The 23,953-nt window shown below is 39.8% G+C and overlaps 1 protein-coding gene across 6 annotated transcripts in view; it reads left to right on the forward strand.

The window, feature by feature from the left end:
• The window catches only part of DHX57 (DExH-box helicase 57), a 71,236-nt gene extending 50,255 nt beyond the window's left edge, over positions 1-20,981 (forward strand). For all 6 annotated transcript variants that reach the window (XM_066378441.1, XM_066378440.1, XM_066378445.1 and 3 more), the window contains exons 15-24: positions 47-220; positions 868-1,068; positions 2,741-3,017; positions 5,661-5,756; positions 5,840-5,923; positions 8,158-8,292; positions 8,916-8,990; positions 13,104-13,238; positions 16,996-17,196; positions 18,546-20,981. In XM_066378441.1, coding sequence (XP_066234538.1) covers positions 47-220; positions 868-1,068; positions 2,741-3,017; positions 5,661-5,756; positions 5,840-5,923; positions 8,158-8,292; positions 8,916-8,990; positions 13,104-13,238; positions 16,996-17,196; positions 18,546-18,689 — 1,522 coding nt within the window. In that variant the 3' untranslated portion in view covers positions 18,690-20,981. The remainder of the gene's footprint in view (positions 1-46; positions 221-867; positions 1,069-2,740; positions 3,018-5,660; positions 5,757-5,839; positions 5,924-8,157; positions 8,293-8,915; positions 8,991-13,103; positions 13,239-16,995; positions 17,197-18,545) is intronic.
• The last annotated feature ends 2,972 nt before the right edge of the window (positions 20,982-23,953 follow it).

A 23,953-nucleotide genomic window follows, 5' to 3' on the forward strand; every position in this document is an offset into this window, starting at 1 on the left:
CCGGGGCTTATGCCAGAACACTAAATATGCTTTTAATGCCTTTCAGATGTGTTGTTCACCCACTTCATTCATCTTTATCCAGTGAAGAGCAGCAGGCTGTGTTTATAAAACCTCCTGTAGGTGTAACTAAGATTATAATTTCCACTAACATTGCTGAGACATCCATAACCATTGATGATGTTGTCTATGTCATCGATTCTGGGAAAATGAAAGAAAAGAGGTATTCTCTCTTGGTGTTATAAGGGAAGGACTAAAGATGCCTCATTTAGAGTGATATGTCATTCTAAACATATGCTGTTAAACTGCATGGATTACCATTTGGAAAAATAGTGTATGAAAACTGTGTGTATATATGTAAGTTTATAGCCAGACCATAATCTTTTTTTTTTTTTAGCCAGACCATAATCTTAAAGTCAAAAAGAGATAGAAAGTTTAATCTTGGAAGTAATTAATTATTTTTCTCTCTTTTTCATATACTTTACATGTGCTAGAATGAAAAAGTGTATATGGGGTTGATCTGTGTTTATACTGGCTTGATGTTGGGTCACCTCACAGTGTTGACATATATCAAAACATCTGAAATGTTTTGTGCACCTTAAATATATATAGTTTTTATTTATCAAAAATAAATAAAGATGAAAAAATTTTAAAAGAAAAACAGTTAAATAAAGAAACTGTATGTAGTAGCTTTCGATAGATACCAATTATGTTAGTAGTATGCTCCCACCAGGGACTCAACTACCATAGAACACAGAGGACATATGTCCTTCTATGGAAGTCAGGTGGTTCATCTAATCTGTCCATGTGTAAGAGTCTTGGCCTGTTTTTATAAAATAACTCTTTTTTACATTTTCTTTTTCTTTATAGATATGATGCCAGCAAAGGGATGGAAAGTCTCGAGGATACTTTTGTCTCTCAAGCCAATGCTCTACAAAGGAAAGGGCGAGCAGGTCGTGTTGCTTCTGGGGTCTGCTTCCATTTATTCACTAGCCATCACTTCAATCACCAGCTTTTAAAGCAGCAGCTACCAGAAATACAAAGAGTGCCATTGGAACAGCTTTGTCTAAGGTACATCCATGTTTTCTTTTTCTTAGTAGATGTTTTGCTAAGAGTCGACATGGATGAACTCATTCATTTGCAAAGAAATATCTCTTCATTGTCACCTTTAGCCATTCCTTTTAACAGTCTGCACATAAAGATCCCTTACGTTGCAGAGGATGACCCTAAAATAGACCTTATGAGTACATTTGTAAGTCAGAAAAGTAATCTGACTTACCAAGAAATAAGTTAGAGGTACCACCAATATTATATCATCACAGGAAGAAATCTACAGCCTCATTATCAGTTAGAGCAAAGTGAACAAAAACTACTTGAAACACCATTATTTACCAGATGAACAAAAAGAAAAAATATCATAAAAATGGAATTTAATGAATGAATGATCAAACTCAATGTTATTGAAGCTGGGGAATCTATGGTTCAACCTTTCTGAAAATTTGCTTGGCATTATACAAGAACTCTAAAACTGTGCCCTTTGACCCAGTCATCTCTTTGAGGGAATGTGCTCATAAAATAATGCAAAGAAAAAACAGTTACTTGTGCAAAGATATTAAAGATCTTCTTTTATCTAGCAGATTTATTTTGAGAGCCTTCCATTTGCCAGGGGTTGGGTTAAGCACTGGAGATACTATAGGACAGTGGTTGTTAACCTTTTACAGTGAAAATAGAATTATTTTGGGAACCACTAAGGCAAAAATCACCGTGAGTATCAACAAGTTTGACTAAGATCATTGGGTCTGTAATCTTCATACAACATCAGGATGGTTAACTCTGTACTGGACCAGCACAAAATTTCTCGTGGACTGGCAGTTGAAAACAATGGCTTATGACCTGATCAGGTGGTGGCACAGTGAATAGAGCATCAGCCTGGGACACTGAGGACCCAGGTTCAAAACCCTGAGGTCGCCCAGCTTAAGTGCGGAGTCTCTGGCTTGAGGGTGGGATCAGAGACATGACCCCATGGTCGCTGGCTTGAGCCCAAAGGTCACTGGCATGAAGCTCAAGGTCACTGGCTTGAGCCCAAGGTTGCTGGCTTGAGCAAGGAGTCACTGGCTCTGCTTTAACCCCCCCCCCCCCCCCCCGTCAAGGCACATAAGAGAAAGCAATCAATGAACAACTAAGATGCTGCAATGAAGAATTGATGCTTCTCATTTCTCTCCCTTCCTCTCTGTCTGTTCCTGTCTGTCCCTCTCTCTCTTTCTCTCTCTCTCTAAAAAAAAATATTGTATGTATTAGATTTTTCTTTTCTGAAAACTGCATAAAATTTATAATTTAAAACAATAGCTTTTCAAGAGCTGTCAAAAGGCAGGACACATTGCAAATTGATTTTATAAACAATTACTGTGCAGTTTCGCATGTGGGGAAGAGAGTAAGTGGATCATTCCAATTTTATTTCATGATTTGATCCCACTGTTATGGAAAGAAGCATTTTGAAAGCTTATAGAGAATTTTATTGTAAATATCAGTAAGTTTCAGAATCTGAAAGTGTTTTCTGCTATTTATTGCTGAAGAAGGAAAAGACATAAGAAATTAAAAATTCTTTTAAACTAGCATTGTCTCGTTTATGAAAATATATATCTAGAAAATAACAAATTATTTTCATTCAAGAAAGAAGCTTACTCCTTGGTGTGATCCCACAAGAAAGAAAATTGACAAATTATTATTATTTTTTTGTTTTCAGAATTAAAATTTTAGAGATGTTTAGTACTCACAATCTGCAATCTGTGTTCTCTCGGCTCATTGAACCGCCACACCCTGATTCTCTCCGTGCCTCAAAAATACGATTACGAGATTTGGGAGCATTAACTTCAGATGAAAAACTGACCCCCCTCGGTTATCACTTGGCCTCTCTGCCTGTTGATGTGAGAATCGGCAAACTGATGCTGTTTGGGTCTATCTTCCGCTGTTTGGATCCTGCTCTCACCATTGCTGCCAGTTTGGCTTTTAAGTCTCCTTTTGTAAGTAAACAACATTCATTTAAACTGGAGTCTATAGGTCTCTGAGGGAACCCTAGGGGTTGCAGGGTTATGTGAGCCCCCTAAAAATTTTCTTGTATGTTGTCTATGAATTTTTCAGGGTACATAATGTCTGTAACTTTTATCAGATCCTTGAATAAATCCATGCCCCAAATAAAAATTAAGAACTAGAGATCCCACTTATTAAAATAATCTAAATGTGCTTTTTATTAGATCTGCTATACTTTCTCGTTATAGAAAAGTCAGAAAATGCAACCAAGTAAAAGGTGCCTCTGCATGATTTTAGCAGGCAGTATTAAATACATTGGACCAGTTCTTTTTTAACAGCTTTATTGAAATTTAATTCATCCGAAGTGTATAGTTCAATAGGTTTTAGACTGTGCAGTCATTGCTATTTTTTGAAAAGACTGTTGTTCTCCCATTGAGTGGTCTTGGCATGCTTGTCGGAAATCAGTTGACCATGGATACATGGTTTTTTTTCCTGAACTTCATTCTATTCCATTGAGTACACTGTCTTGATTACTCTAGTTTTGTACTAAGTTCTGAAATCAGGAAGTGAGAGTCCTCCAAATGTGTCTTGTTATTTTATTGAGGATTTTTATGTCTGTATTTAGAAGAGATATTGCTTTGTAGTTTTTTATTTTCTTGTAATGTCTCTGACTTCTTTGGTGTCAGAGTAATAATGGCCACATAAAATGAGTCTTCTATTTTTTTTTCAAAGAATTTGTGAGAAATTAGTATTAATTCTTCTTTAAATGTTTGGTAGAATTCACTGGTGAAGCCACCTGTGCTTTTCTTGTATATGGGGGTAGTGTTTTTCATTGCTAATTCAATCTCCACTTGTTATAGCTATCTTCAGATTGTCTATTTTTTTTTAAAATATTCAGTTTTGATGGTTTGTATTTTTCTAGGAATTTGTCTATTGCATCTAAGTTATCTAATTTATTAACATACAGTTATTGATAGTATTCCTTTATAGTCTTTTTTATTCCTAAGTGGCTGGTATTGATGTCTCCTCTTTCATTTCTGATTCTAGTAATTTGAGCTTTCTTTTTTTTCTGCTTAATTTTAAGTAAAGATTTGTCAATTTTACTGATCTTTCCAAAGAACCAGCTTTTGATTTAATTGATTTACCCTATTGGTTTCCTATTCTCTATTTTATTAATTTCTCTTTTTATTCTATTCTGTTTGCTTTAGGTTTAGTTTGCTCTTCTTTTTTTAGTGTCTTAAGGTAGGAGGTTAGGATATTGATTTGAAATCTTTCTTTTTTAATATTGATACTTATAGCTATAGATTTCCCTCTAAGGACTACTTTAGCTGCATTCCATAAGTTTTGGTATGTTGTATCTTCATTTTCATTCATCTCAAGTATTTTCTGATTCCTCTTTTAAGTTTCGTGACCCATTGATTATTTAGACATGTATTCATTTTCTGCATCCTAGTGTGTTTCCCAATTTTTTTTCCATTATTGAATTCTAATTTTATTCTATTGTGGTAGGAGAACATACTTTATATTATTTCAATCCTTTAAAACTGATTAAACTTTGAATTATGGCCAAGCATATAGTCTTATCCTGGAGAGTATTTTATGTGGACTTGAAAATGGATATTCTGCTGCTGTTGGGTAGAATGTCACTCTTCCTTTATTTTAATTATGACTTAGAGAAACAGGGAGTTAGATGAACATAACCATTTTCTTCCGTTTTAATGTTATACTTCATGGAATAGTAACTGTATAAATCTGCAAAAATATCTTAGTTCAGCCCATCATTTAACAACAAATGACAAAACCAAGGACCAGTATAGGTGATGCAGCTTGCTCAGGGACATAGAAGTCAGTATGGTTGTGAGTAGGACGTTTGTCTCAAATCATCTAAATAAACCTCTCACTGACTTGTTTTTGACTTATTGGAATATTAGAAATATTGATATTCATTGGAAATATTGATGTTTCCCTTAGCCTAAACTAAACAAGCACCTGCCCTTTGCTGGCTTTTGGAAACATAATGTTAATCTCCCAAATGTAACACCTTTTCCATTGGCTCTCCTAAAAAGGAAGACCTTAGCTATACAAAACTTACAGAGAAGCACCAGGTGGTTTACAATGACTTTCAGTGGTGTTTTAGCTAGGGCCTCATTTTAGCTTGTTATGAAGAGTTGCTACAGCTCATGCTCATCTTAGTAGATGTGTATTGGGGTGGGAGGAAGCTAATTTCACAGATTTGTAGGGAAAATGAAGACCTGTAAACATTATAAAAAAAATAGGAAGAAAATATTTGTTACGAGTATAGAAGAAGCGGAGACTCAAGATTCTATAAAATAAAAATACCAGAGTTAGAATTTTAGATTTTAGATCTAGCATTTAGAATGAGTGGCTCTTTGATGACATCTTGCCATTAGGAACTAAATGACCTAGTAACGCTTATTTTGGGTGGCAGACATAGACCCACAAGGACAGAGAAGTGATAGCTTGCTCATGATCACCATATTTGCCTTTAATCAGCCACCCACTGAGTACTCTTTTTTGCACACAAAACACTTCCCAAGGCACCTGGCTTCAGATAGGAAAGTCCATGTGAAACCTGAGGTAAAATGTGTCCTGTAAACCCCGTGTTCCCCATTTAGGTGTCTCCCTGGGATAAAAAAGAGGAAGCTAATCAGAAGAAGTTAGAATTTGCATTTGCAAACAGTGATTATCTGGCCCTTCTCCAAGCATACAAGGTAAGTATATAATAGCTGAAGTTTATTTCCAGAGTTGGTGCTAAAGACAGAGGAAGTTCATTTTGATTTTCTCCAAAATTTAGGGGTGGCAACTAAGTCTAAAAGAAGGTATGCGTGCAAGTTATAATTACTGCAGACAGAACTTCCTGTCAGGAAGAGTTCTTCAGGTGAGTCGTTTCTGGGCAGTTTTTGTCATTCATTTTCTGTTGTAATAGCACTTCAGAGGGTGTTGCAACTTCATCTTGCCTATCCTGCCTTAACATTGAAAATGTTATTTCTGGAATAAGCTCAGTTTACCAGTGTGTGAAATAGACTCCCAAACGATGTATGACATCAGGCCTCTGTAAAACCTTTAACTGACCTGTTTTTCCTTTTTTCAGTGACCTTGGGTTTACTTATGTGGAGGATAGGGGAATACAGGCACCCAGAAGGTTACTGCTTACTGGAAGTCAGTTTTTTTCAGTAATTTCACCAGGCATTCTTAACCTGGATTCATAAAGCCCTGAAACTGTATGCAAAAATCATATGTTTATAGTTATATAACTTATTCTGGGAGAACGAATTCATAGCTTTCAGCAGATTCTCAAAGTGGTCTTTGACCATCCCTTACCCTTTACCGTCTCCCCAAAACCTAAGAATGAACATTGAGCCAGAGTTTCTTTGTTAGTGTTTCTTATGTCCATCAGAGGCTATATTTCAATCCTGAGGACTCAGGTAGAGAGGGGTTTCTGATCTTCTGTGTAGTAACAGACAAGGCTCTGTCCTCTGTTGTGACAGTATCCTAAGCCCCCTTCCTAAGTGGTGTTAAGAGACCAGATACTGATGGTGCACATCTTTGTGAAGCATCTGCTTTATTCAAAAGATTTTGAGGCTGGGGAATGGGATGAACTTTACTTTCATATTAAAATATGCCCTGGAATAGAACACAAAATTAATGTTTTTGGTATTTACCAGACCTGATGTTTATTTGTGGTATTTATTCCAGAAGCTTCATCGGAGAAGAGACCTTTATCTGTTTTGTTCAACACCATATCCACACTGCCAAGAACAGTGCTTAGCACACAGTGAGGCTCAGCAAAGAGTCATTGAATAAATGCACACATCCCAGCATTTGCCTTCATCCTCATCTGCTTTTAGATGTACTTAGTGAGACATTTTGAGAAGACAGAGACTCTATCTTTATTCTAAGTACATTGAAAACAGTTTACTTTTCAACCCTGGCTGCACATTAGATTCACCTCAGGAGGCTTCAAAACATATTATAAGTACAAATGCCCAGGTTCCACCCATGCCAGTTACATCTGGATCTCTCTGAGTGGCGCCTCAGCCTCTGTGTATTGCCATTGTTGTTGGGTTGACCAGTGATTCTAATACACAGCAAGACTTGAGAACCACTAATCTAAAGGATATTTTATATGTAAGATGCAATAATAAATGTTTCCTCAAGTCATTAAGATTTTTAAGTATAAAATTTAATTTTTAAGTACTTTTTTTTACTAAATTTATTCTTTTTCTAAAGGATATATATTAGATTTTGCTGTGCTTTATGAAGTCCATTAGAGTTCTCTCTTTTTACTCAATTCCAGCTTATAATATTTTTATTATGATGTCAATTAAAGCCATATATTCATTTATGGTATATTTAACTCCTACTTATATTTTGCCACATTTATATGTACTTGAGACATTCCAAGAAAACACTTCAATTGTCATCAGGAGACAGGATAGTGTTGCTTAGTTTCAGTTCCTTTGATTTGTCTCCTTCTCTGGTGCCTGAAAAATGGCCTATATTTGAACAGAAGCCAGAGAACAAAGAGGTTTGGGCTTTCCTTTCTCATACTTGTGCTCAGCTACAAAAAGGAGTGTCTAAATCTAGACCGCTTAATCGTGTCCCTATTCCTAGGAAAAGATGTGAGCCACTGAGACTTCAAGGTAAGAGAAAGAGGGAAAGTTCTGAGGTGGCTGTTCAGCACTAGGGATGCAGAAATAACCGCTCTGGGCTCAGGTAAGGAACTGAGAGGCCCCGTGCAGAAATGCAAGTAGGAAAAACTAGACGGCATCACAGCACCTTGAGTTGGGGTTCCAACCAAAGTAAACATTTTTTGCTGTCCCAAGAATTTCCAGGAAAATCAGACCTACTCAAAATCCAGTGAACATGATCTTAAAAATGTAGTCTAGAGATAAATAACCAGGGTTTTGGTAATTTGTGAATTTCAGTGTGACTGTTTCACTGTGTTTGCCAGTTTGCATACATGTAAACTGCCTTTTTGGAAACAACCTGTTTGATGGGCCCATAAGAGCCTCGTTACTGTCTACTGAAGTAATGCATTTTTGTCTCATTCATCTCCACTTATCTTTTCTGTGTTGAAGCCCCTGCTTAAAGACTGCCCACTTCTTTCAGGAAATGGCCAGCCTCAAACGACAGTTCACAGAGCTGTTATCAGACATAGGCTTTGTAAAGGAGGGGCTCAGAGCCAGGGAGATTGAGAAGAGGGCTCTAGGAGGAGATGGCATCCTGGAAGCCGCAGGAGAAGAGGTAAAGAATGTGTAATGAGTTCTTATTTCTCTCTGATTAGCCCATGAATAGTATTTTACTCAGGACCTCTTGTAGGCATCCTTCACTTCAGCCCTGTGAGCTGTGGGTTCTTGCTTTTCTTCTTTCCACAAATAAATGTCAGCTAACACACAGGGTTTCTTGATAAGTCCATAAGAGGTAGAATAGACTTTCTAATAATGTCTTCTTAAATCAGACCAGCTTTTGCCCAAAGGGACAGGTTTTTGTATTACTATAGGAAGAACACTCCCTCAAGATGAACCTGATGCCACTCTGTTTTAAGTGAAGTTAATACTTTCTAGAACTTATGAAGATCTCATGAACCAGAATCTTTCTGTTCACTGATTCTCAGGAACACTTTGTAACTGCTTTGCAGAAATCAAAAGAGCTACTGTGGGCTTCTTAGAGTGGGTCCTGTGTGAATGTGTTCCAACAGACCTATTGTTTACTTAGAAAAAAATAATTTTTCTAGCACATGTATAGAAGTTATATGCTGCTTTTGTTTTGTTTTAAGGTAGAAATCAAATGAAAAATTATGTAAATTGCAGGACATAGACAGAAGTAGCCACATAACTTACAAAATTAATACCACATTTCTCTCATAGGCAAATTCAAATGCTGAGAACCCCAAGCTGATATCAGCAATGTTGTGTGCTGCTCTGTATCCAAATGTAGTGCAGGTAAGAAAACATTTTTCTTGCATTCTCCCACTACTTGTTTCATTTATAGCCAAGAGATATAAGTTAAGTCATACACATTAATCATCTTAAAGACACTCACACACAGAGTCTTTTAAATTTCATATACATTTCTAATCCTTCAGTTCCTTAAATCTGTTTAGATGCATTGTTCAAAAACATTTACTGTATAAAATGGGTTGCTTTTTAATCCTAATGTATTATTGACATTCAAGGAATTAAAATAGATATGTAGGTCACTTTCTCAGCAACCTGTGTATAACTGACCTTCTGTGATAGTTAGAAACTTGGTTTCTACCACATTTTCTCTTATGCCCTCTACTCTGGACTAAAATTAGATAAGAACAAAATCAAACAAGTAAGTGCTTTGACCTACAACCACCTGTGGCTCTCCTTCCAGAAACCTCTTTGTGGGGCCCTTTGGGTTTTGGCATCTGGTCCTTGTCAAACTTAGAAAGATTTGAATTTGTCAGAGTACTGAATCATTACTCTTTTAACTTTTTGTTAAATGCTCAGTTAACAGCCACTGATTAATCATGGTTCATTTTCTGCTCAGTATGTGCATGCTTTTCAATCATTTGAAATTTACTTCAAAAATCATTTGGAGCAAAACTATGGAGACAATAAAAATAAAATCGGGTTGGGGGTGAACAGGCAGAGCACAGGAGATTTTTAGGGCAGTGAAAATACTCTGCATGGTTTTATAATGATGGATACGTATCATTATACATTTACCCAAATCCATAGAACACACACCCTTGAGAGTGAACCCTAAGGTAAACTATGAATTTTGGGTGGTTATGAGTGACAAAAAAAATTTTTTAATTATAATACTGTTATAAGCCTCCCAAAATGAGCACTCTTACTCTTGGTAGGAATAAAATTGATATACCCTTTCTAGATAGCAGTTTCATTTTTAAAGATTCATTATTAGGAAGTAATTGAATATATGCATAAAGATACATCTGGGAGAATATCTACAATTATAAACTGTTAGTATGAATAATCTAGAATTCTAATAATAGGGAGTTTATTGATTAAATTATTATTGATCATTACAACAAGGAACTAGGTACTAATTGCCATTAAGAATTATGTTTTAGGAAAACATTTTAAAGCAGGGATAAAGTTCTTAATATATTTAGTTTAAAAAGTATATTTATAGAAAACAATTCTGTATTAGTTCCAATATGTATGTATATTGTTATTTATATTGTTATGCTTTTCTACATATATGAACATAAATCTAGCGGAGAAAACTAAAATGAGGCCCTGGCCAGTTGGCTCAGTGGTAGAGCATTGGCCTGGCATTCAGGAGTCCCGGGTTCGATTCCTGGCCAGGGCACACAGGAGAAGCGCCCATCTGCTTCTCCACCCCTCCCCCTCTCCTTTCTCTCTGTCTCAATCTTTCCCTCCCGCAGCCATGGCTCCACTGGAGCAAAAAGTTGGCCCGGGCGCTGAGGATGGCTCCATGGTCTCTGCCTCAGGCGCTAGAATGGCTCTGGTTACAACAGAGCAACGCCCCCTGGTGGACATGCGGGGTGGATCCCAGTCAGGCACATGCGGGAGTCTGTCTGACTGCCTCCCCGTTTCCAACTTCAGAAAAATACAAACACACACACACACACACACACACACAAAAACAAAATAAGATAAAAAACTAAAATGATATTTATCAAATATCAATGCTAGGTTTTTTGGGGTTATTAATTTTAATGGGGTGACATTGATAAATAAGGGTACATATGTTTAGAGAAAACATCTCCAGGTTATTTTAACATTTGATTATGTTGCATATCCATCACCCAAAGTCAAATTGTCTTCTGTCACCTTCTATCTCAGTGGTTCTCAACCTGTGGGTCGTGACCCCGGCGGGAGTCGAACGACCAAAACACAGGGGTCGCCTAAAGCCATCGGAAATACATATTTTATTTAAAAATGTATTGTATAATAAATATGTATTTTCGGAAATACATATTTTATTTAAAAATGTATTGTATAATAAATATGTATTTTCGGAAATACATATTTTATTTAAAAATGTATTGTATAATAAATATGTATTTTCTGATGGCTTTAGGCGACCCCTGTGTTTTGGTCGTTCGACCCCCGCCAGGGTCGCGACCCACAGGTTGAGAACCGCTGTTCTATCTGGTTTTCTTTGTGCACCTCCCCTTCCCTCCCCCCCACCCTCTCTTTCTCCTCTCTCCCCAACCACCGCCCTCTTGTCCATATCTCTGAATCTCATTTTTATGTCCCATCTATGTGTGGAATCATATAGTTCTTAGTTTTTTCTGATTTATTTATTTCACTCAGTATAATGTTATCAAGGTCCATCCATGTTGTTATAAATGATCTAATGTCATACTTTCTTATGGCTGAGTAGTATTCCATAGTATATATGTATCAAAGCTTTTTAATCTACTTGTCCACTGACGGACACTTGGCTGTTTCCAGATCTTCTCTATTGTGAACAATGCTGCCATGAACATGGGGGTGCATTTCTCCTTTGGAACAGTGCTATGGTGTTCTTGGGGTATATTCCTAAAAGTGATATAGCTGGGTCGAAAGGCGGTTTGATTTTTAATTTTTTGAAAAATCTCCATACTGTTTTACACAGTGGCTGCACCAGTCTGCATTCCCACCAGCAGTGCAGGAGGGTTCCCTTTTTCTCCACATCCTCGCCAGCACTTATTCTGTGTTGTTTTGTTGATGAGCGCCGTTCTGACTGGTGTGAGGTGATATCTCATAGTAGTTTTAATTTGCATTTCTCTATTCATTAGTGATGTTGAGCATTTTTTCCTATGCTTATTGGCCATCTGTATGTCCTCTTTGGAGAATTGTCTATTCATTTCTTTTGCCCATTTTTTGATTGGATTGTTTGTCTTCCTGGTGTTGAGTTTTACAAGTTCTTTATAAATTTTGGTTATTAACCTCTTATCAGACATATTGTCGAATATGTTCTCCCATTGTGTAGTTTGTCTTTTTATTCTGTTCTTATTGTCTTTAGCTGTGCAAAAGCTTTTTAGTTTGATATAGTCCCATTTGTTTATCCTGTCTTTTATTTCACTTGCCCATGGAGATAATTCGGCAAATATATTGCTGTGAACCTGACCAGTTGGTGGTGCAGTGGATAGAGCGTTGGACTGGGATGTGGAGGATCCAGGTTCAAGACCCTGAGGTCGCTAGCTTGAGTGCGGGATCATCTGGTTTGAGCATAAGCTAACGAGCTTGGACCCAAGGTCGCTGGCTCGAGCAAGGGGTTACTTGGTCTGCTGAAGGCCCGTGGTCAAGGCACATATGAGAAAGCAATCAATGAACAACTAAGGTGTCACAATGAAAAAATGATGATTGATGCTTCTCATCTCTCTCTGTTCCTGTCTGTCTGTCCCTATCTATTCCTCTCTCTAACTTTCTGTCTCTGTAAAAAATATATATGTATATATTGCTGCGAGAGATGTAGGTGAGCCTACTTACCTCTTTTGTCAAATATCAGTTGTCCATAAAGGTGTGGGAATGCTATTTTAATTATGTGATTACAGGAAGTCTTTATTTTCTCATTTCGTAACATGTTATTTGTACAGTAAACATGTATTATTTTTGCAATATATGTATAATTCATATATGTGTTTACATAAGTTTTTCACTACTTTTTCAAATGAAATAATCTGTTTATTCATAGAATATTTTTTCCAGTCATAGAATTGTTTCTTGCTGTTGTGAAATAAAATTATTTGGAATGTGGGATCGGGATTGCAATTGGGGTTGATAGTCAACAGATTCCTGGTCCAGTGTTGCCAGCTGGGTCTCTGCATCTAATCATAACTACAGAGCGGAAATACCGACATAGTTTCGCATCCGTGTGGCTGGTGTGCAGTTTAGTCACCCAGTGCTTCTGCACCTACATTCACACCTCTTGATGGTGTGAAAAGAAAAGAAAAAAAATACACTTATACGACTTTCAAAAGGAAATTAAGAGAGAGAAGACGCAGAAAAGGCATTCATTCAAACAAGACTGGTTTTGTATGAAGGATCACATCCTACAGTGGAAATATACATATTATATATCTATTTTTACAAATACCTATCATTTAGGTGAAAAGCCCAGAAGGGAAATTTCAGAAGACCAGTACTGGAGCTGTCAGAATGCAGCCAAAATCAGAGGAGCTGAAGTTTGTCACCAAGAACGATGGCTATGTACACATTCACCCTTCATCAGTGAACTATCAGGTCAGAATGGCGGGGTGCACTTCTAGCTACATGTGGCAGGTCTGGGGTGAGAAACATAGCCCTTAAACTCAGCCATACCTTGTTCTGTCACTTGCTGCCCCAGCGTCCCCACTGGCAGGGGGAAGGTTGAGTGAGTATAAACAGACTAGAAATTGGTCCATTTCTGGAAAGGTTTTCCATTTTCAAGAAAAGTCTCTCGGATGCAAAAAAAACAACTGTTCAAGACTTCTTTCCTATGTAAAATTATTTCTTTAATTTTTAAACATTTTAAAAATTACAGTTGACAGTCAATATTATTTTTTATTAGTTTCAGGTATTCTGCATAGTGGTTAGACAGTCATGTACTTCACAAAGTGTTCCCTGATATTTCTAGGCCCCACCCGGCACCATCCATAGTTACTACTATATTATTGACTCTGTTCTCTATGCTGTACTTTACATCCCTGTGATTATTTTGTAACGACCACTTTGAACTCCTTGATCCCTTCGATGAAATTGTTTCTTTGCATCACTGAGTCTGTGCTTGCCAGGCAGTGACCTACATTTGCTGATCCCACATCCTCAGCTCCCTTCCTCCAGCTGCTGCTGTGAGGCGCCTGCCCTTGCCACTCCACCAAACTCATCAGAAGTTACGAGTGACCTCCAAGTTGTCAGACCCAGTGAAATGTCCTGGTCCTCATCCTACTTGACTCCCACATAGTATTTGATATTGCTGACCCCTCCCTTCCTCTTAAAGCTATCTTTGATGGTTTTTTGGGTTTTTTTGCTTCTAAAACATTACTTTCTTCTATCTCTCTGATCTTCCTCTATCCCCGTTGCTAGTTTCTCTTCCTCTGCTCTGAAACACTAAACGCTGGTTTGGTCCTTAGTCCTTGTTTTCTCATGCAGCATACATACTCTTCCTGAAGCTCCAGACCACGACATCATGCTTCTAACGACAACCTCCATGCTGATACAGACCCCCAGGCCTCTCACTCCAGTCCTGGGGTTTTCTCTGAGCTATATGCCTTCTAGGCACCTCACACTCAAAAGCTGCACAATCAAACTCATTATCTCCCAGTTCACTCTTCCTTTCTGTGTTCCCTGTCTTGTTGAAAAGCACCCTCTAAATCAGACCCTGGAGTGACACAGACCCTGCTTCTTTCAGACCCTTGCTCCAGCCCAGCTGGTCACCAGGTCCCAACAAGCCCTCCTTCTGGCATGTCTCCGATTCACCGGCTCTTCTCAGCCCCACTGCCATTTCCTCAGTTCAAACACCAGACTTCCATCGTTTGCATGAAGTGCTCTTCTGATGCTCCCTCTCCAGCCTTTCACACAACTGCTGCCAGACTGCCTTTATGCAACATGCATTCGATCATGTCATTCCCTTGCTTGAAACTCTTCACATCCGGCATCTGCTGCAAACTTCAATATGACCTTTCACATCTGGCCCCTTCTTATACCATGTTCCCCTCAGCTCTCCCTCTGTCATTCTTTATGCTCCAGCAACACGAGATATCCAACAGTGTCCCCGACACTGTGACAAAGGACACTGTTCTCTGTGCCTGGCATGACATTATTATTCCCCGGCAGGTTCTAACTTATCCTCAAGCTTCCATTAAATACCACTTCTCCAGGGCCCTTCTCTCTCTAAGTTGTTCTTTACTTCTGTTCCACCAATAGATAGTGTGCATTTGTTCACTGTTGTGCTCATCACATTGTTTTCTGGTTTATGGTGAGCCTCCTTTATGTTACTGAGATTCCTGAAGACAGGAAAACTGTAATTATTTGACGTTCTTGATGTCTAGCATGGTGCCTCACTGAAAGCAGACTCTTGATAAAGCTCTTAGGAGAAATGAAGAAGAAAAAGCGGGAAGGAGACTAGAGAGAGAGTATGAAGTGTCAGGGCTTTGAGCCTGCAGGAACTGCTGAGCAGAGTCAGCAAAGCATGAAAAGGGTCACCTCAAATGAGCTCAGGAGAGTCTGAGGGCCTGAGGTCATCTGTCCTCTCAGCTGCACGTGTACTGAGGAACCAAAGCCTAGTGTGGCCCTCGTGCAATGAATGCACGCCACCTGTGCACGCATTAGGTGCACTCGGTGCCTTCGAGCTCCCCCTCCTCTGAGCCGGTCACTGTTGTCGGCCACGGGGACAGCAAATGTGCTAGACAAACAAGGTCTCTGACCTCAGGGCACACGTGTTCCAGTCAGGAAGACCAGCAAGGAGTAAGGAACCAATCTCAGTGAGGCGGCAAATGTTATAAAGAAAAATAAAACAGAGATTGAGAGTGATCTGTTTTACGTGGAGTGGTCAGGCAAGAACTCCGTGGAGCAAACATTTGAGCAAATCCTCAATGCAGTGAAGGGTGAGCCATGCGGGTATCTAGAGAGGACATTCCAGGAAAGGAAGTGCAAAGACCACGAGAGGGGAGCATACTTGGCGTGTTCCAGGAAACGCAGGCAGGCGGTCGGTGCGAGTGCTGTGGGATGATGACAGCCAGGGCGGAGGTGACTGGGACGAGCAGGCAGCGGTCAGGCCACGCAGGACCTGGTAAGCCATGCTGAGGATTTGAGATTCTGTCCCTGGGAGATCACTGGAGGATTTTGAGCCCTAGCTGGATGTATGGTTTTTTTTAAATTTAATTTTATTTATTTTTTTAGAAAGGAGAGAGAGAGGGAGAGAGAGAGAGAGAGAGAGAGAGAGAGAGAGAGAGAAAGAGAGAAAGAGAGAGGAGAGAGAAGGTGGGAGGAGCAAGAAGCATCAACTCCCATATGTGCCTTGACCCAGGCAAGCTCAGGGTTTCGAACTGGCGACCTCAGCATTTCCAGGTTGACACTTTATCCACTGCGCCACCACAGGTCAGGCCTGGATGTATGTTTTTGAAGGATCTCTGTGGTTGCTGTGTGGAGAAGAAACTAAAGATGCAAAAAGAGAAGCAGGGCGAGTACTTAGGGAGCCTTTGCAGTGGTCTGTGTGACATGACGCTGGCTTGTGCAGGGGTGGCTGTAGAAGTGGTGAGAACCTGTCAGTTTGTCACGTGTATTGAAAATAGAGTTGACGGGACTTAGTGATGATGTAGATAGAAACGGAGGGAAAGAATAACCAAGGGTGGCTCCTAAATCAGGGCTTGAGCAGCCGGCTGAAGAAAATGTCATTTACTAAGAGGGTGAACATTACATGCAGGAGATCAAGACTCCTGGCCTGACCTGTGGTGGCGCAGTGTATAAGGCGTCAACCTGGAACACTGAGGTCGCTGGTTCAAAACCCCAGGTGTGCCTGGTCAAAGCACATATGGGAGTTGATGCCCCTTGCTTCTCCCCCCTTCTTTCTCTTTTTCTCTTCTCTTTAAAATGAATAAATCTGGCCTGACCTGTGGTGGCGCAGTGGATAAAGCGTCAACCTGGAAATGCTGAGGTCGCCGGTTCGAAACCCTGGGCTTGCCTGGTCAAGGCACATATGGGAGTTGATGCTTCCAGCTCCTCCCCTCTTCTCTCTCCCTCTCTCTCTCTCTCCTCTCTAAAATGAATAAATAAAATCTTTTTTTTTTTAAAGACTCAAAGGCTTGGGGTAAAAAATAAAAAGAATTCCTTCTAAACATCAGAAGTTTGACGTGCTTATTAGGTATCCCAGTGGAGATGTCAGCTAGGAAGTTGCATGTACAAGTCTGGAGCTCCAAGGAAAGGGAAAGGATGGAGATAATTTTTTAAGTCATCAGACAGGTGGAATTTAAATCCGTGGGACATTGACATCACCATCATCATCTGAGGTTTTTTGCTCCAGGTCAGACACTTTGACAGCCCCTACCTACTATACCACGAGAAGATCAAAACCAGTCGGGTGTTCATCCGCGACTGCAGCATGGTGTCTGTGTACCCGCTGGTCTTGTTCGGAGGAGGCCAAGTGAATGTGCAGCTTCAAAGGGGAGAGTTTGTTGTCTCCTTGGATGATGGTTGGATTCGTTTTGCAGCTGCTTCCCATCAGGTACAGTATAAAGGGATCTGTCCTGTGAGCCTCAGATATGAAGGGCTTTCATGTTATGAAGTGTTGTCATTCCTTCAGAAACCAAGGACAACAAAGCTCATTAAGAGAGAATGATGGGGCTCTGGCCGGTTGGCTCAGTGGTAGAGCGTCAGCCTGGCATGCTGGAGTCCCAGGTTCAATTCCCAGCCAGGGCACACAAGAGAAGCGCCCATCTGCTTCTCTACCCCTCCCTCTCTCCTTCCTCTCTGTCTCTCTCTTCCCCTCCCGCAGCCAAGACTCCATTGGAGCAAAGTTGGCCCGGGAGCTGAGGATGGCTCTGTGGCCTCTGCCTCAGGCGCTAGAATGGCTCTGGTTGTGGCAGAGCGACGCCCCAGATGGGCAGAGCATCACCCCCTGGTGGGCATGTCAGGAGGATCCCGGTCGGACGCATGGGCGAGTCTCTCTGAGCCTCCCCGTTTCCAACTTCAGAAAAAAAAAAAGAAAGAGAGAGAGAATGATGGGCCTGACCAGGCGGTTGCACAGTGGGTGGAGCATCGGACTGGGATGCGGAAGACGCAGGTTCGAGACCCCAATGTCACCAGCTTGAGCGCGGGCTCATCTGGTTTGAGCAAGGCTCACCAGCTTGGTTCCAAGGTCGCTGGCTCGAGCAAGGGGTTACTCGGTCTGCTGAAGGCCCACAGTCAAGGCACATGTGGGAAAGCGATCAATGAACAACTAAGGTCTTGCAAAGAAAAACTGAAGATTGATGCTTCTCATCTCTCTTTGTTCCTGTCTGTCTGTCCCTGTCTTTCCCTCTCTCTGAGTCTCTGTCTATGTAAAATAAAAAAAGAGAGAGAGAATGATGGGTCTGCAAGGTTGCCGGCTCAAGCAAGGGATCACTCACTCTGCTCTAGCCCCCTGGTCCTTGTACATATGAGAAAGCAATCAATGAACAACTAAGGAGCCGCAATGAAGAATTGATGCTGCTCATCTCCCTTCCTGCCTGCCTGCCTGTCTGTCCCTCTCTCTGTCTCTCTCTGTCTCTCTCTCACACACAAGTCCAAATTAAACCCTCCAAATTCAGTCTTTACATGAGATGTGATAGAGAGGCCTTTGTGTGTTGAACCCCATTTAGTATTCCAGAGTTGACATTGAGTGAATTTTCTTATTCCATCAAGAAATTTTAGAAGCACTTTTAGAATGAACATGCGTTTAGTTTCTACCCCTCCCCACCCACTAATTTTAACTAATGAAGTTAAAATTAATACCAACATCTAGAATACTGATCATCATAATTGGGGCACTTCCTTTAATAACCTTCCCTCCCCTGTTGGTCTGAGCACTGCTCACATTGCAAACTTTCATTTCAGGTTGCTGAACTAGTCAAGGAACTGCGCTGTGAACTTGACCAGCTCCTGCAGGATAAGATAAAAAACCCGAGCATGGATCTGTGTACCTGTCCTCGAGGGTCCCGGATCATCAGCATGATTGTGAAACTTGTCACCACGCAATAAGACTAGTCTTAGGAGAGCACTGCCCTCGCCTGCTTCTTGTTCACCTGGGAGACAGCAGCAGCTCTGCCTCGAACTCAAGCCCTGCGCTGGACTGGCCCCGAAGGAGCCAGGGCACGCTCTGCTCTGTCCGCTGGGGTGCCCCATGCCCGTAGGGACGTTTCCTAGGTTCAGTAGTTCCAACGAAGCAGTGGGCACTCCCAGCACAATTTGGAGTGCCGTGGTAACAGTCTAAAAACCGCCTTACCTGTCTTTCCCTGTGACCGTCCTGGAATGAATGAAATATGCCTGATGACACAAAAGTGAATGTTTAATACAGTACGATTATTTTAATCTATGTATTATTTTTCTCCTGCATTTTACTGAAGTGAGATGGGGGCATGAGGAGAAGCACTAATTGTTTTTTCTGTTCATTTGGGCTCAACTGAGATAAGTCAGAACAGAGAAGAAAAAATAGTCATGTGAGCAAGAAAAATTAAAATTCCATTTTAGGCTGTTGGCGACAGAGTAAACTTGATTTGTGAGGGATTTTTCTTTTTACTCATTCAAGGTAAGCCTTAAAAACAAACTTAATGACCTCTCATTTATTATTAAAATGCAAGCTGGTCTTATCTATAACTCTCTGATTCTTAAAAGCAGAACAGTCTGGATGTCTTTATTTTCCTTTAGGTTTTCCATTTAGAAATCTGTGCTCTCTCATGAACTCACCCGCATCTAATGGCCACATTTCACATTACCCAAAGGGGAATTTTAATGGTGTTCTCAGAGCAGAGTTGGCATGGCTGAGGTGGAAGTTGCCATGCTAGTGTCAGATTTACAGCCATAAAAATACCTTCCATGAGACTGCTTAGGCTAATGGAGTACTAGCATTTTGAAGAAGAACGAGTACACTTACATTTTTCATGGACCTTTATCAGTGTGGTCAGCAAGAATCCCGAAGAACTGAGTGGGAAAGATGCTTGTGTTTGTCTAGCCCCCAGGTAGAGTCACTACACGTTTCATACTGTAGATGGAATTCAAACTAATTGAGAAAATCCATCTCAGTGAAGGGTGTGCACTTCTTAAGATACTATTTTAGTTGTTTCCGGGAAACCTCTTAGACTGCCCAAGATGATCATTATCAGGTGTGGTTAAGCTTCAGTGCACTTGGAGCTTAGACCGTAAGCAGTGTATTTTCAAGGCATTAATGTGTATCACTTTGAGTAAAAGACATACATATACATAACATATACAGTATGCAAGTCCTGACCTTGCTATTGAAACAAGGCTGATTTACAGAAGTGATTGGGCTGGGACATGTAGGAGAAATGAGAAAGCAGCACTAAACCTCTAAAAAAGGTTTTTACACCCGTTTTGACTCTCGGTGCTATAGTGGAGCTCATGCTGTCCTACCTGGAGCCGGGGGGACTGAACCCAGTTTGCAGCCGAATGCAGGGTGGGAGGAGCCCTTCCTGAGCTAGTTTCTTGCGGCCACATAACAGATGCACAAATCCTGTCGTCGTTAGAGATGTGCCAGTGTGTTAAGAAGGTTGGGACCCTTGACTGAAGGCACAGAAGAAGAAAATCGTCACCCCCTAAACTATTAAAATTATGAAATATGAAGTAAAAGTATTTCTTTGTGATTAAAGGTCAAAATGCAGTAGAGTATTTCAATGTGAAACTAGATTTCTAAGCCCCAACAAGATGGTCAGCATTTAATGTTAATTTTATGGAGAACTCTGTAAATGTTTTCTTAAATGTTTGTTTTACTGGATTCTAGTTAGGGAACAGTATTAATAAAGTACTTGCTATGAAATTAGTCTGCACAGTTTTGTAGTATGTCTAATTGAGAAGTTCTCAGAAAATTAGAAGGTCTAAACATTCTTATAGAGGCGATAATAGGTTGGCAGTGTTAGCTCTGTCTTCTTCCTGCCTGAGTTTATATCTGAGTATTGCAGCTCAGCCTTCCTGGCAGGCACTGAACTTTGGTCTCTGTCCTCCCATTCTGTCATCTGATCTGAGAAGTTTCGTATATCAAAGCACACAGCCTGTGAATCTGTAGGCATATGGTAAACTTTCTTTTTTCTTTCTAGCCATTGTTTATAAAATGTTCCTAAAATAAGATCTTGTGAAGTACTTTGTAAAATTACAATACAGTAAATGCCAGCATATCAGGACTGAGAGTGCGTTTTTCCCACTGAGCCCTGGCTGGCTGTGTGGGGACTACAATGAGAATCAGTGTTTAGGATAATGAATCGACATATTTCAATATGGCTAAATATAATATACTAACATAATAATAAACTTTTCAACAGACGTATTCAAACAGCGAGGCGTTTTATTATTATTTCCTATGCAGAATATGCAGTTACTGCTACTCCTTCAACATAGTTTTTACTGAAAATGGCCCGAAGGACTTAATTTCCTTTCATGTTGAATGAATTTAATTGACAAAGAACAAATGATCCATGGCTACTTTTTTCCTACAAAAATGAAAGACAAAATAACTTAGCCAAAAAGACTCATGTAGTCCTAAGAGTCCACTTTTAGCAAGTTTCACCTTATTCCATCTTTGGGTTTCAAATGTATTAAAACAAAAGTGACTGTTAGCCTTTCAAATAAGACTTTATTTGTCCAGAGAACTTGATTAACTATAATAAGTACAGGACCTTATCATGTACAAAGACTATAAAGACATTTCCTTCTTTATCATTTATACTTTTTGTTTGTTTTAAACTAGTAGTTCTCAACTGGGGGCAATTTTACCCTCCCATGGACATGTCATAATGTCTGGAGATGTCGTTGTCATGACTGAGGGAGAGAGGGTACTCCTGGCATCAGAGGTTAGAGACCAGGGATGCTGTAAATATCCTGCAACCGCACAAGGTAACCCCCAACAAGAGTATGCAGTCCAAATGTCACTAGTGCCAAGGCAGAGAAAATCTGTTTAAACAAAATGATAGGTAAGCACGTAAAGTCTAGCTACCACTTATTATTCAAATATAAATTATGCCCATGGTTGTCTCCGAAAATGGAAAGATATTTCCATTAATGAAGGCAAAATATTTTTTTGCCAAATCAACTCTAATAAGCATGTCCTATATGAATATGTTATCAGAAATACAGAGTACTTAAGAAATTGAGAAAATAATATGCATGAACTGGAAAAGCCATGCACAGATGGGTAGAGATATCTTTTCTTTAAAAACTCTCCTACTGCTCTGGCCAGCTGGCTCAGTGGTAGAGCATCAGCCCAGCGTGTGGAAGTCCCGAGTTCAATTCCTGGCCAGGGCACACAGGAGAAGCACCCATCTGCTTCTCTACTCTTTCCCCTCTTCTTTCTCTCTATATCTCTCTTCCCCTTTAGCAGCCAAGGCTCCATTGCAGTCAAGTTGGCCCGGGCACTGAAGATGGCTCCATGTCCTCTACCTGACGTGCTAGAATGGCTCTGGTTGCAATGGAGGAATGCCCCAGATGGGCAGAGCATTACCCTATAGTGGGCATGCTGGGTGGATCCCAATCAGGCGCATGTGGAAGTCTGTCTGCCTCCCCTCTTCTCACTTTGGAAAAGTACAAAAAAAAAAATCCCACCATTAAATTTAGTTTCTTTTTTTTTAAAGCACTTATTTTGAAAATGTGAAAATAAGTTAAAACATGCCTTTTGAAGATGTGACTTACATGTGACACTAATATTCCTAACACTTCCACTTTAAAACTCAAGTTCTCACACTTAGGTCTACATTAATATGTTTAAAAATCACACACACCCTTACCTTATCTTTGTGTTATCTTAACAGAGTCCAACCTAGAAGACTTTGGCCAATATACTAAAACACAAATAAGGTTAAAAGAGGGTGGTTAGGAGTATATAATTCTAAGGGTATATGACTATAAAATATTGAAAAGTTAACATGAAGCCTCATTAGGAACTATAATTTCTAGGCTTATTAACCCTATAGTTTGAACTGCAAAAAAATCTGTTTTAAGACTTCATTATTAGTAAGATTACCAGATTGAATGTCTGTTTTATGTTCTTTAGAAGACATGTGTCTACAAATTAGGGGCTGTGCTATACAATTGTCACCAAGGGACTATCCCATTTAAAGAGGAAACTAATCCACTGATATCGACCCAGCACAAAACAGCCTGTAATTATAGATGTTTCTGTTAATGCCACTCTTCTGTGTCTGAAATTCTCCTGTGCACTGTCCTATTCAAACTCCAGCTGTCCCCATTATTTCTAGCCCACAAATCTTTATACCATCCTTATCTACAGTAAGAATGGCTAAGGCTGGATTAATTGAAGCATGCAATCTGATTAGTTAACAGGAGGCCATTTGTCCAGTTTATAACTAATGTGTGCTACATGTCCAGTTTGAGACCTATATTGGGGCTGCAGAAATTCCTTTCACATTTATGCAATAATATCAATATAACCAACTTACTTTAAATAAGTGCTATGTGCCAGTTGTGTTATGAACTCAAGATACAAAGATAAACAGGGACACAAGAAAAAGAGGATAAGAGAAAAAGTTTACTTAAATAAATTCATTCAGGAACATAATATCCCCTTTCAGGAGCCTGTGAAGGCTCTAAAAAGGCTGGATGACTATATGTTGAAATTAAAAGAAAAGGTGTTGATGGTTTTGATCAAGTCTTTTAATTCTGCTTTTTAAGACTCTCATCTTGTTCCACAATTAGAAGGGCTTCCATAAACCTGTAAGTTTTGCATATCACTGAAGAAGAGGCTGTAAGGAATAAATGTATGACCTACTCCCTCTTCAAAATGTACTTGGGCAATGTAAAGTAAAGGAAGAACTCAAAACTGTTTATGAGAAATGAGTTCAGCATGGCTGTGGGACACAAGATCAATATATAAATATCAACTATTTCTGTTTACTGCCAATCAGTAATTCAAAGATAAAATTAAAGGCCTGACCTGTGGTGGCACAGTGGATAAAGAATCGACCTGGAAATGCTGAGGTCGCCGGTTCGAAACCCTGGGCTTGCCTGGTCAAGGCACATATGGGAGTTGATGCTTCCAGCTCCTCCTCCCTTCTCTCTCTCTGTCTCTCTCTCCTCTCTCTCCCTCTCTGTCTCTCTTTATCCCCCTCTCTCCTCTCTAAAAATGAATAAAATAAAAAAAATTTATAAAAAAAAAAGATAAAATTAAGAAGACAATTCCACTCACAACAGCATAAAAAATGCCTAGAAATAAATTTAACGAAAGATATATAAGACTTATACATTAGCCTGATCTGTGGTGGCGCAGTGGATAGAGCGTCGAC

The sequence above is a fragment of the Saccopteryx leptura genome, chromosome 3 (assembly GCF_036850995.1).
Source record: "Saccopteryx leptura isolate mSacLep1 chromosome 3, mSacLep1_pri_phased_curated, whole genome shotgun sequence".
Taxonomy (NCBI): domain Eukaryota; kingdom Metazoa; phylum Chordata; class Mammalia; order Chiroptera; family Emballonuridae; genus Saccopteryx; species Saccopteryx leptura.